Below are 14,475 nucleotides of genomic sequence, written 5' to 3'. Positions count from 1 at the left end.
ATTCTTGCGAAAGAAGTCTTGCGCAATTCCTGTTTGAAACTATAGTTCTAGAATTTTTTGAACTTATCTGTTCTACCTCACCCTAAAATTTCTAAGGTCCTCGTAAAAAGTTTGAAAGTTCAACTTAAAAAAATAAATCGGGAATTTAATGCCTTGTTGGACTTGGGTGCTATACCATATGTAATCTATGAATTGCTTTCTCTATTTTATATTTTCTACCGGGAAGTATTCATATTTTGTTGTCCATTTTATGAGAGTGTTTTAAAAATCAATGAAATATTTATTATTCTTGGGCTAATAACTATTATCTATTCAAGGAATTTTGTTAGTGAAAATCTAATAAATCTCTCAAATTATCCCAAAATTAACCTTAAATTGTGTTGCATAACCGAGATTAGTTAAATGATTGAGTTTTTTTGCAACCATAGCATGCATTTACATAGTTTCTTGCATGTACTATAAGTACGTATATTTATTCACATGTCCAACACAAATTGGTAGTTAAGCTAAAGGTTGATTAGGAAATGATAAAGAATATTGTCGTTTTCTTTCTTTTCACGGTGGCTTTAGTTGGGGCTCAGGTTCCAAGGGTCGCGTTACCACCACCAGGACCTTCTAGATATTACATTCATGTGGTTAACGGGCTAAGCAAACTTGGGTTGCTTGTGCATTGTCAGTCTAAAGACGATGACTTGGGGTATCATCGTTTGCTTAATCATGGAGATGATTACCAGTGGAACTTCAAGGTTAGCTTTTGGGGATCAACCCTCTATTGGTGCAAATTGGAGACGCCACAAGCATATGTCTCATTTGAAAGCTTTTGGCCTGAAACGCAGCACTTATGGCTCCGTGATAGGTGCAAACGTGGAACTGTAGGAACTTGTCTTTGGACGGCTAAAGATGATGGAATTTACTTGAGAAACTTTCTTGCTAATGTTGATGAATTGATTCACAAGTGGAACTATAAAAGTTAGAGAAGCTTTATTATCTCCTTTTGGTGGAATTATCCTTCCGGAACCAATGAAAAATAATGGAATAACACAAAAATGTTGTTTTTTTTTTTTTTGTTTGAAATTTATTTCGTAACGAAGTGTATTGTTGTTCTCCAAAATTTTAAATTATGAAGAAAAACAAAATATTATATTTGTATATGAATACAAGTTTTCAAAGTTGTAATATAGTTTTTATATTAAAACTAAAAAAAAAATGATGTTTTTTACGGACCAATCTGAGAGAGAGTTTAGAACAATAAAATCTAAAATAGGTATTAAAAGCTCATGTTTCTGTCATCTTCACATCGATCTTAGAATAGGATGGTAGGCACAATCCCTTAATTTCCATATATCTTATTAAAAGTTTCACATATTACATTGTAGTTCCACAATCTTTCTTGATGTCCGATTTTCAAGAATTTTGATCTCGGACCAAAACTAAAAATATGAAAAAGCAAACAAAAAAAATGAAAAGTAACATAAAATAAAACAAGAAAATTCGATAAAATATAAATTTAAAGGAAGATAAACAACACCAAAATTAAATACAAAATAATATTTAATTACAAGAGGGTCCTCTTAAATTTCTTTATAAATGCGAAAATGGTGTTGGGATATACGAACACAACTAGTGAGGCAAACACCTTATATCGTGTAAAGTTATATTATTCGGTTAGTAATGCAATCACACACAATATATGACTGTGACCTATCGTTTAAAACATAGCATGACCTTAGTTTTTTTTCAATTCTTGGCAGAGTTGGATGCATGGTACTTTTCTACACACGGTCCACGTACGCATACATGGACCCTTCAGACGGATTGGTATACGTGCCCCTTAGGTCGGACTTTGTCGGGCACAACACAATACATGTGACTGGACCCTCATAAAAGAAAAGGTCTTCATGATAACATGTCGAACATATATATCGAAGGTATGCATCCGTACTAACTTAACATAACGGGGAAGTATCCCGATACACATGACATACATACATGCACGAGGTCCCATGATTTTTATTCACTACATATAGTTCAAGTAATCATACTATAGCCAGAGTGTTCTTAGTTTATTGGATTTAGATTAGTGATCGTAATGTTCACTTTATTCAATAACAATCTTTACTTGATAAACAACAATAATAACTTTATTGAAAATAGAATATGTTTTTATTACAAACTATACGTTTTAGGGCATGGTACTTTTCTTCAATTCTCTAACAATCTTTGTGAAGCTAACTCGTTTATGTTTGCTCATAATGCAGTTCTCACAAGGACTCATAACAATCTCCGCATCAAATACACCTTGTTCATAGCCGACGATTTTTCGTACATATTCGACAGCGTCTTCAACAGACCTGACGTTGTCTTCTCCTTAATAATGTTGAACGCCATGTTTCTCGATAGCGTCAACCGGATCAGCCCCAAGGCTTGTCGATCCTTGAGCTTCCACTGTTCCGTGGTTATGGTATCCGGCTTCACCCCCAACAGAGGTTCGTGAAGATCTTTCTGGTACAGACAATCTTCAATCTGCATTTTCCAGAAACCGAAATCGGATCCATCGAACTTCTCAATTCCAATCTTTGAACTTTCCATCTTCACAGATCGTGGCGAGTTTCGCCTGACTCTGACTTCCGCCTGCCTCTGATACCAGTTGTTAGGATCGATATCAGTCGTTAGCTCTGATACCAGTTGTTAGGATCGATATCAGTCGTTAGCTCTGATACCAATTGTTAGGATCACACAACAACGCACACGCTCGATCTAGATGAACACAAAGAATGTGATAGAGAAAATTGCAAGGAGAACTCTGGCTAAAAGGATTCTTCTTTTTTATCGATGACTTCAGGTATGTACAACAAGAGAGAGTACAGAGAATAGAAAAGTACATTTTCAAAGCTCTACCGGACCAGATATATATATATGGTATAGTTTACTATATATAGCTTTATCAGATTTAGCCATCTACTATATATAGCTATTTACCATATATAGTTTTACCGGATATAACTTTACCATATATAGCTTTACCATATATAGCTTTACTATATATAGCTTTACCAAATATAGCTTTACTTGATATAACCGTTGACCAAGCTATAAATAAGTATTAGGCTCCATAACATAACACTTTTAACCAATCTCTCAATCCTATTGAGATTAATGTGGCCTAGTCTTAAGTACCAAAGATAGGTATTAGAAGAAATCTTTTGTCGTTTATTTTGAGTTTCAGCTGTTTTAAACATCTCGGTATTTAAAATAGCTTTTGTTTCGCTCGGTTTTAACATATATAAGTTGTTTTCTAGTTTTGCAGAACAAATATGAATACCTCTTTTGCAAATGAACACTTCATTGATTTCAAAAGATACTTTATACAATTGTTCTAATAAACAAGAGATAGATATTAGATTTCTTTTCATTTTAGGAACAAAAAGTACATTATCTAATATAATGAATCTATCTCCAAAAAACAACTTTAAATTTCCTACTAATCTTGCTGAGACAACCTCTCCTGTTCCAACCCTGAGTCTTATCTCGCTGTCTGCAAGCATTCTCCAGGAGCTAGTTTCCTGGTAAAAAGAACAAATTTGATTAGTCGCCCCTGAATCTAGTATCCAAGTTGAGTTTTCATACTCTACTAAACATATTTATACAACGAGTAAATCATATTTACCTTGTTGTGTCTTTTCGTCTTTCTTCTCTGCAAGGTATTTTGGGCAGTTTCTCTTCCAGTGCTCGTTTTCGTTAAATGGAAACATTTTCCTTTATCTGCTTTTTGAACCATGTGTTTGCGGTTAGTAGGAATCTTATTTTTCCCTTTACCCTTTACCCGTCTTCTTCATCAAAACACTTTCAGAAGTTGAAGGTCCAGACTTATTTTTGAGGATGATCCTCGTAATAATTTCATGGAAATAGCAACATTTGCTTCTCCTGTTTGTCCCTTGTTCGTTAAGAGGGACTGATAAGTCTGTAGCTCATTGAGAAGAGCAGTCAAGTTATATTATATTTTGTTCATTACCACATTGGTGCGGAACTGGAAGAACCTCTTCGAAAGAGACATCATGATAAAACTGACTTGACTCTTCTCATCAATGACAACTTCATTTTCTTTTGCCACATTGAAATGGACCATCATGTCCAGGACATGTTCTCTAACTGAGGTCCCTTCTTTCATACGGCAGTTGTAAATGTATTTTATGGTTTCATGTCTAAGGGAGAAGGACGGTTGTCCAAACATCCCTTTTAGAGATTCCATAATCTCTTTAGCAGTACCCATAACATCGTGTTTCTTAGCCAAAACATCAGATATGCTGGCTAGAATGTACACTCAGGCTTTGTCATTTGCCTTTATCCATCTGTCGTACGCATCCTGAACTGTTCGGTTTGTATTTAAGATGGGGTTTGGAGGACACTCCTCAGTTAAAACAAACCTTAAATCATCAATGACCAATATTGTGTTTAGGTTTGATTTCCAAGTTGCATAATTGTCGCCGTTTAATTTCTCAGAAGCGAGTAATTGTACTATTGAGTTTGTCATGCTGTGATATAAAGAAAATTCTATTAGTGATTTGACTTAATCCTGTTTAATCAAATCAGTTTTAGCAAATGTAATAATGTATCCAAATCATTATTAATTTGCAACGATACTTTAGTGAGTTAGAGCAACTGCTACCGAGGGGCAGTCAATCACTCATTCACTAAACCAAGACATTAGTGACTTAAACACTAATCCCAGAATAACTCTTGTTCCTATAGTGTTCTTAATTATCGTTGTTTTGTTCAAGAATATACCAACTATTAGTATTTCTTCGTAAGTGTGACCCGCCATTTTCAGACCTCATAGATCGGTCCCAACAATGCTATCGAATGAAAAAGCCAAAGTTGGAAATGGACCTAAGAAATCCTATCCATTTCTTGAGTTTGCGTTGTTTCGACTCCCATGTTACGACCCTCTGAATGGGTAGTTGCTCTAGGGCAACATGCAGGTGGAACATGGGAATCTCACGGTGCAGCCTAGTGGTGGAGACCATAGGACGTATTTGATATACTTCCTTCTCCCACTTACTGTAATACTTTCTCTATTCACCTTGTTATTGACTCATGCATATACCTTTCGAATGGAGGACTCTCCCAGGGCAACATGAGGCCGAGCATGAATCTCACTGTGTGAATTTTACAGAGAGCATGAAAAGAAAACGATGTATCTTATACACCTTTTTCCTCCCACTAAGTATTTTAGATGGTTGGGTATACTCATTACTTAAGTATATTCCGGCTAATTAAATATAACTTAAGTCTACGTGATTTTTCTAAATCTTACATCACTTAAGCATGCTCATAAAACTGGGCTAACTAAGCTCAAGTACTGGTCCGATCTCCGGGTAGTAGGTGTTTCGTAAACTGGCAACTTAAGTACCTCCAGCCTTAGACAAGATCGTGCCAGGTGAGCTTTCTCGTAACCGCAATTTTGTAAGACATCAACCTATTTTAACTATTAAAATTGATCGTGCTCGGTTCTTAACCCTAAGTGAGCATGCACTTATCTTTATTATAGATTTTAACGTCTATCTTGTTTTATGACGTTGAAAATAACCTATAACATGCATCTAACATGCTTTATATAACAATTATATAATCATCCATTCCATGCAATAATATAACAATTTATATCTATCACTCATGGAACCCTAAACATGCATACTATACATTATAACACTTATAACATACTTGGAATGCATGAAACATGCTTAGCCTATGGTGGGATTTTAAATCTATATGACATACTTTATGCATATAAATTTTCTATTAAATTAAAACATACATTCATAATGCATAATTAATTAAACACACTAAAGTGGATTGGTTTTGGCATTTTAAAACAAGCAATTAACTAAATTATTCATTAATAATTAAAATAACTTGAACCGCTCCCCAGGTCCACGAACTAGGTGAACCAACCCTTAAAAACGTTGAACCGGACCCCAAAGGTAGCAAAAACACCCAAACCGCCTCTTCCATCTTCTTCTTCGGTTCAGCTTGCTATCTTTTCCATTTTCGATCAATTACAACCTAAAATGAACTCTAATGACTCCATAAAAATTACAGACCTTTCTTCATTCATTAAAGCCCATACACATTAGGCTTATTACAATAATTGTATCAAATGGAAGCATAAAAAAAATGCCAAAACCAAAACCATCCACTTTAGCAACCACAAAATTTCATTCATGAAATGGTACCCACCATGATCAAATTAATGTAAATAAAGTGCATAAAACCTTCTCTGATACCAATTGATGGTGTTAATAGAACACATGCGGAAGCAATTTGGATCTTAGGCACTCTAAGTACATCAATTATAGTAAATTAGCTAGCATGTTTCAAAAGCATGAGTTTGAATACTAACTTTTTGTCGCTCAAGTTTCTTAACGAACCGGTTTCAAACCACCACTAGTGTCTTCTCCACTATCCTCCGGCCTTGAAACGGGATTGTGGAATCCGGTGAGTGACTAAACTTGGGAGGAATTTTGTATATATGAAGAGAGTGTTTGTGAGAGGTTTTTCTCAAGGTTTTTCACCAAGAAGAAGAAGACCTTCCATGTATCATGATCACTCTATTTAAAGAGTCATGTTTGCATGTTCATGCAAATTTGAGATCACCAAATTTTGACACTCAAAATTCCACTCAAATGTTTGGGATTATGTGGCAAGCATGCATGTTTGAGATAACCAAATTTTGACACTCAAATTTCCACTCAAACTTGTGGGGTTTATTTGGCAAGCATTCAAGTTTGGTTAAACAAAATTTTGACACCTCAAAATTCCACTAACATGGATTTTTCGATTAAATGAAGTCAACATTTTGACTTTCTTCATTTTAATTCAACAATTAATTTGAATAATGAATTTCAAATTAAAGTAACATTAAATGATTAATTAAACTATTTAATTAATATTTAATATTAATTCAAATGCCAATCCCAATCAATTCCGACACATAATTGATTAAGATATTTAAATCTTATTTAAATATCTCAGATTCTCTCTTTTTCTTTAATTCGTAAATAAAACAAAAATGCGGTTAAATATATCCTATATATGTAGCGCATATTCCTTAATTTGAATTCGAACACTTCGAACTCACTCATCACACTGTTCTATGGTTCAGTCCGATATGAGCTAGCAGAGGGACCTAATGGACCTATAGATCATGGGCTCCAACGATCCAAGATTAACCGGTTAAACTCATTAACCTTGTTAACCAACATTCGTTAACTACTAAGACACTCGACTATAGCCTAGTAGTTGACTCCCCTCACTATAGATATATTTTTGTCCATTTGATATAACCATGATTGGTAAGTCAATCATTCACAGGTTGTTCGTAACTAGACCTAGGTCAACTTACCGTTTTACCCCTAAAGTTACTTCTTGTTCCTTATGTCTCACTGATCCTCTAATGAACAATTGGTTTGTGGTCCAACCATTAAACCGAATCCCTCTCAGGCCAATGAGAGGGTTGGGCCCCTTGTTCAAGACCTGGAGTCAGTGCTTAAGGGAACTACCTCTCTTCTATCCCTAAAAGTGGGTAGGAGTGAATTCCATCTTGCACCCCACGTCCCCAGCTATTCACCCAGTCTTACCCCTGAAATGGGAGGCCTATTAAGTCGGCGAACTAGAGCCACTCTCACCCATGCAAATCTAAGGATAATTCCGAATAAACAGGAGTTCATGGTTAGCTCAGGATTAAGACCGAGTTACCTAGGTTATCAAATGAAAAGAAAATCAGTCTCAACAGTAAACGACTTTATAAAGTTTGAGTGATTTTCTTCATGGTCCGATCTTATGCAATACTCATTGCATAGGACGCCCCCACTCACATGTCTCCACATGTACAATTTGGTGATCACATTGTTTATATCATATACAAAACTTGATCCACTCTTATGTCTCTACATATAGTTCAAGTAATCATAATATAGCCAGAGTGTTCTTAGTTTATTGGATTTAGATTAATGATCGTAAAGTTCACTTTATTCAATACCAATCTTTACTGAATAAACAACAATAATAACTTTATTGAAAATAGAATATGTTTTTGTTTACAAACTATGAGTTATTGGACATAAAACCCAACAAACTGGTCTACAAGAGGATTAAAATTAAAAAAAATACAGGGAGGGTGACGGTTTGGTTTGACATGGCGGGTTCGACTTAACTTGCCACGTCATCATCCTCTTCCTCTTTTAAGAAGAAGACGCGCATGTCCAATAGCGCTGTCGTTTTAAAACGCCTCTCACCTGCTCCTATCATGACATTGCTCCCCTTGATTTCTTCATTCAACTTAAAGATGGTGTTACAAGGATGAGCTTGGGATTGACTTCATACATTCTCTTGGATTGTAGCCTAAGTTATTTGCCTCTAAAGTTCGTCGGAAAACTAATACTTACCTCTAGTTAAATTAGTTGGTTTGAACGAACATCTTTATATGTGTGGCATTAATCTCGCCAGCTCCAAAAAGTGGCATTGCTCCCCTTGATTTCTTCATGAAACTTAAAAATGGTGTTACAAGGAAGAGCTTGAGATTGACTTCATACCTTCTCGTGAATTGTAGCCTAAGTTATTTGCCTCCAAAGTTCGTTGGAAAACTAATACTTCACTCTAGTTAAATGAATTGGTTTGAAGGAACGTCTTTAAGTGTGTGGCATTAATATTTATAAATTCTTCTCAATCTACAGCTCACCCAAAAAAGGAGATAATTGACTTGTTGGGCAACTCGATCTACGACGTTTTAGCTCTAGATTTCTCTCCTATCTCTCTTCCCTCCTCTTTAGATGGAAGACCATGACTGTGTTTTCCAGATAAGAAGTTGTTTTAAGCGTTTTTCAAAGTTTATGCTATAAATGATGTTCATGTAAGAGTTATATTTCCACATTATAGATGAACATGAGACGTTAGTAGCGACTCTAAGTATGTGGAAATTTAGGGTCGTTATAGTTGATATCAAAGCTATAGGTTTTAGATTCTGTAGACTAGCCTACGATGTAGGCTTGGCACATTCCATGGTCCCAACGTCGATGTCCTATCACCTTCAGGTACGTCTTGCATAAGATAAGAAAAGAGAAACATTTTCGAACTCGCATGCATTTTTCTAGTGATATTACTGAAATTGTTGTGATATTTCATGTATTTATTATAGAGTATGATGTGATTTGTTGTATGTTGAGTGATTTTGTTTGCAATATGATGTGACTTTAGAATATGTATTTTTAATAATATATATGCATAGTGATGAACCTTAGACTTAAGAAATGCTATCTTGGTTTCTTGAACCATGCTGCCTAGACCACGCGAAAGAGTAAGACAAGGAAGGGGACGATGTCCTATTAGAGGTAGAGGACGAGGTGAGGCTGAAGAGAGTTCACCTCAAGAAGGATCACAGATGGGGTTTGAATTAGAACCCTTATTGCATGAAATGTCTGTAAGCACCCCTTTGGGGGCAGACTTAGTAGCTAGGGATAGAATAAAAATGACCAAGTAATCATAGGGAACCAAACTCTATGCGTTAACCTGATGGTAGTAAACATGATGGACTTCAACGTCATACTAGGCATGGATTAGCTAGCCGAAATCATGCTAGTATAGACTATTGTAAAAAGGAAGTAACATATTTGCCACTGGCGGGACCTACCTTTAAATTTAAAGGCATGAGTACCGGGATTACCCCTAGGTAGTCTTGATGATGAAAGCAAATAGGTTAGTCCAACAAGGCGGATGGGCTATATTAGCATGTGTTGTAGACGAAAGAGGAAAAGAAAAGACCCTAGAAAACATGTCAATAGTTAACAAGTTCCCAGATGTATTTCCGAATGATCTACCTGGAATATCCCCTTCCTGAGTGGTTGACTTCGTCATCGAACACGAGCTAGGAACTGGGCCTATTTCCAAAGCACCCTATCACATGGTGCTAACAGAGTTGAAGGAACTCAATGCGTATTTACAAGACTTACTGAATAAAGGGTTCATTCGACCTAGCGTATCCCCTTAGAGTGCACCAGTGTTTTTTGTTAAGAAGAAAGATGGATCGATTACAGAGAGCTAAATAAGAGAACCATTAAGAACAAATACCCTCTGCCTCGAATGGAAGACTTATTCGATCAACTCAGAGAGGCAACGATATTTTCTAAGATAAATTTGCGGTCAGGTTACCATTAAATAAAGATTAAAGAAAAAGACAATACCAAAGACAGCATTTAGGACAAGGTACGATCACTATGAGTTCGTAGTGATGTCATTTGGCCTCACCAATGCTCCAACTATATTAATAATGTTAATGAACCGAGGGTTCAAGGACTGTCTAGACACTTTCGTGATCGTGGTCATTGATGACATCCTAGTGTACTCAAAAACAGACTTGAAACACTAGGAACACTTCTGAAATGTCCTAGCCACCTTAAGAGAGAACAAGTTATACGTGAAGTTCTCAAAGTGTGAATATTGGTTACGACAAGTCTTTTTCCTAGGACAAGTGGTGACAAAGGACGGAGTATCCATAGATCCCACTAAGGTCGAAGCGGTCGCAAAGTGGGAATGCCCAACTACGATAACATTAGTACGGAGTTTCTTAGGACTAGCAGGATACTATTGATGGTTTGGGCAGGACTTCACTAGGATAGTCTCGCCTTTAACATAGTTAACGAGAAAAGGGGTATCATTTATATGGAATGATGCTCATGAGGCAAGCTTCCAGAACCTAAAAGAGAGATTGGTAACAGCCAGATACTCACAGTACCTGAAAGCTCAAAAGGGTACGTAATCTATAGTGACGCGTCCAAGAAGGGACTAGGATGTGTGTTAATGTAACATGTAAGGTTGTTGCATACTCCTCCCGTCAACTAAAAGAATACAAAAAGAATTACCCTACCCACGGCCTAGAATTGGCCGCTGTAGTGTTCGTACTAAAAATTTGTAGAACCCAAAGCCCAAATCCCTCCTCGGACCAGTAGCCAAATGTCAATCCAACTCGCAACCCGCGTCCCGTGCTTGCCTCTACAAACCCGAGGTCCAAGTTCCCTCGACCCAACCAAACCAGCCCGCAGCCTAACTCACTCGTGGCCCAATCTGTAAACAGAAACCCAATCAGCAGCTGATAAGGCAACCCTAATCCTCAACTCAACGATCCAAGCTTATGTTGAAGCAAGAACCCTTAAATCAAAGTAATTAACACCTCCTTATACGAAATTTGGATCAACCAAGAGATAAGGCTAGAATTAGATTACCTCTTACGATCGAAGATCTAGAAGCAAGATTTGGAAACCATGTTCTAAATCGAGTCACTCCACAATCTAACTTGATCAAGGCTTGATTGAATGGCTCGGGTGCAATTCTACTACAAGAATTGCTTGAAACTTAGAAATGGAAAATATGATGCTCGGATTTCTAAGGGAAACGTCTCAATTTGAGATCTGAATTACATTCATCCACGAATCTTATTTTTACATAACATATTGTGGGTATTTATAGTCTCCCAACAAAAGATGTTTGTGGACGGGATTTATTCGAGATGTTTGTGGACGGGATTTATTCCCGATCCCCTTTAATCTCCACAAAGAATAAGTCAAATTGACCATTTGACTTTTACATAATTTATCAAATTAAACATAGTTTTTTCTAACAAACGTTGATGTGCTTGAGTGGCTAATGCGGCAGACGTGTAATCAATTGAGCTCTTTGTGCTTAGGTTCAAATTTTATTGTTGACATAGTTTTTTGAATCTTTTGGAACACCGTGATTCTTATCATCAGCCTAGCCGTAAACGCGACCGCGAGCCAACCCAAATCGACATGGGCTGCTATGGTGCTGCCACGTGTCCATTTGCTATGAAAGCAACCCTTCGGCTTGAGCGGTTTGGATGCTCCGACGACGCTTCGGTGGCTCCACTGCTCTTTGTGCTTAGGTTCGAATTTTATTGTTGACATAGTTTTTTTAATCTTTTGGAACACCGTGATTCTTATCATCAGCTTAGCCGTAAACGCGACTGTGAGCCAACCCAAATCGACATGGGCTGCTATGGTGCTGCCACGTGTCCATTTGCTATGAAAGCAACCCTTCGGCTTGAGCGGTTTGGATGCTCCGACGACGCTTCGGTGGCTCCACTACTGTTTTAGCCTAGTTTCCACTGTTTCGACCATCCTAGATCCATTTTCGGCCCCAGTTAAGGTAATCGAGGTCGTTTTAGAGCCGTATTTCACATTTATTGAATTATTAGTTATTTAATTGTGAAATACTAATGGAAGGTAGTGAACGGTGTGATAGGAAACAAACTCTGGCACCGTAGGAAGTAGCTCTCAAGGAACGAGAGCTTATGTTTAGCTAATTAGGGAGTACTTTAGCCAAGGCTAAGTGGCCTTACTATAGGATATGCTAAAAATTGTATGAGTTATGATGATGTATGAACTGTGTTGTACGATGTCGTATGTTAGTATATGATGATGTATAAGTTATGATGATGTATGAGTTGTATCGTATGATGCCATATACTAGTATATAATGAATGATGTATGATTTGTATCATATGATGTCATATATTAGTGTATGATGATGTATGAGTTATGATGATGTACGAGATATGATGATGTACGAGATATGATGATGTATGAGTTATGATGCTTTATGATGTGCGTAGTATATATATATTTCGATGAATGATGTACTTGATATGCTTGATGCACTTTATGACAATATGATGAGCATGATGATTGTGTGATGTTTACCTTAATATGATGATATTTTCCATATTGAGCATGCTATATGATGATGAGTGCCATATTTCATCATGTCGTTAGATCGACATACGACACAACCCTTTAAGAGCATGAAAATGATATTAATATAAATATCCACGAGTATGTGTTACCTAGAGTAACAAAGAGATGCGACTAGAGGGTTGTGTTAGAAGAGATATTATGATGAATTTAGAGGGACCTCATGCATGTTGTATGTTTATAAGCATAGGGCTACTTCCCCTAGAGATGATGAGTGTGGACGCACACAATATGATGATGAGTGCGAATGTGCACAGATGAGGGTGTTCCTGAGGCATATGACATTAGCTTGACCAGAGGGTTTAGGGGATGTGCGAGCGCCTTGTGGATTCACACTCGCACGTGTGAATCGTGTGTAGGGAAGTACTTCACATCCAATTTTTCCAAGACTGAAGGTCACCCCTATGATGTTAGAGATAGGTCCTTAAATCATGATTGCATGTGTTTGCGTTTGCATGACCTCCTATAGTGGGGCCACTTACTAAGTATTCTTCGAAATACTAAGGTCGTGTGCCACATTATTTTTTAGGTAAAGGCAAGGCGCACTTGTATGGAGGACGGCGGCATCGCGAGCAAAGATTGTGGCATATGCATAGGGTAGATTCATATTTAAATTTCAAGGTTTAGGTTAGAATAGTTTGTTATACATTTCATTGTTTTAAATTACTTCGTATTTCTTTTATTTTCTCTAAATTCTAAATGTCAGTATTTCGTATTTAAACATGTAAGACCAGGGTTGTATTTTCGAGAGAAGAAGTTGTTTTAATCATTTTTTCAAGTTTACATTATAAATGATGTTCATGTAAGAGTTATATTTCCACATTATAGATGAGCATGAGACGTTAGTAGCGACTCTGAGTATGTGGAAATTTAAGGTCGTTACACTTTGAGCATTACTATGAGCTAACAAGGGGACCTTATGGACTTACATATTATAAGCTCCAATGATATAAAACTAATTAATTAAACTTTTTAATTAATCAATTTCCCTTCATTAACTATAGATCACTCCACTATAGACCTATTGCACTCTTATGCACTGTAGGACAAGTTATGTCGATTGATATAAATATTACAAGCAAGTCGATCCTTCACGAGTTGTTCATAATTACGGTTGGGTCAAAAGTCTATTTTACCCCTGTAACTACATCTTTCACCTTACATACTACTGATTCTCTAATGAACAATTTGTTTATGATCCTTCACGAGTTATTTTATGCATGAAAATGATTTTTCTAACAAAGGTTAGATGTTTCAGTCAGAGGTCTTGAACATAGTTAAAATACGCAATGTTATGACCATAGAGATGGTAAAAAATGTATCAACGTATACTGACGATTAAATAGATTCAAATGAAAACGACCAAGAAAACTTGATAGACGACAGCATCTTATAGTCTGCTACAGATATTAAAAGTGGTATTGTCGAAAGGAAATTTTGTCACTATGAAGTATGTAAATATGAAATATAAGTATGGTGTGAACAAAAAAAAAAAAAAAAAAAAAAAAAAAAAAAAAAAAAGCTAACACAATAAAAGTTGAAACATTGTATACCTAAACTGATTTATGAATGACATAAACTGATTTATGAATGACATAAATGACTTTAATGTGAGCTAAGCTCAGGAAGTCGTGAGATGTAGAAAACCTCCGTGCCT

The 14,475-nt window shown here is 36.5% G+C and overlaps 1 protein-coding gene across 1 annotated transcript; it reads left to right on the top strand.

Moving 5' to 3' along the window:
• Positions 1 to 524: 524 nt before the first annotated feature.
• LOC147785530 (S-protein homolog 1-like) lies at positions 525 to 974 on the top strand. Its single transcript, XM_087120936.1, has one exon. It carries the CDS (start codon positions 525 to 527, stop codon positions 972 to 974), a length of 450 nt encoding a protein of 149 aa, XP_086977062.1.
• Positions 975 to 14,475: the final 13,501 nt, after the last annotated feature.

This window comes from Cucurbita pepo, unplaced genomic scaffold, assembly GCF_057944985.1.
Source record: "Cucurbita pepo subsp. pepo isolate OVF unplaced genomic scaffold, ASM5794498v1 scafford_15, whole genome shotgun sequence".
NCBI lineage: Eukaryota > Viridiplantae > Streptophyta > Magnoliopsida > Cucurbitales > Cucurbitaceae > Cucurbita > Cucurbita pepo.
Note: the sequence above shows the minus strand (reverse complement) of the source record. Positions and strands in the feature narration are given on the sequence as shown.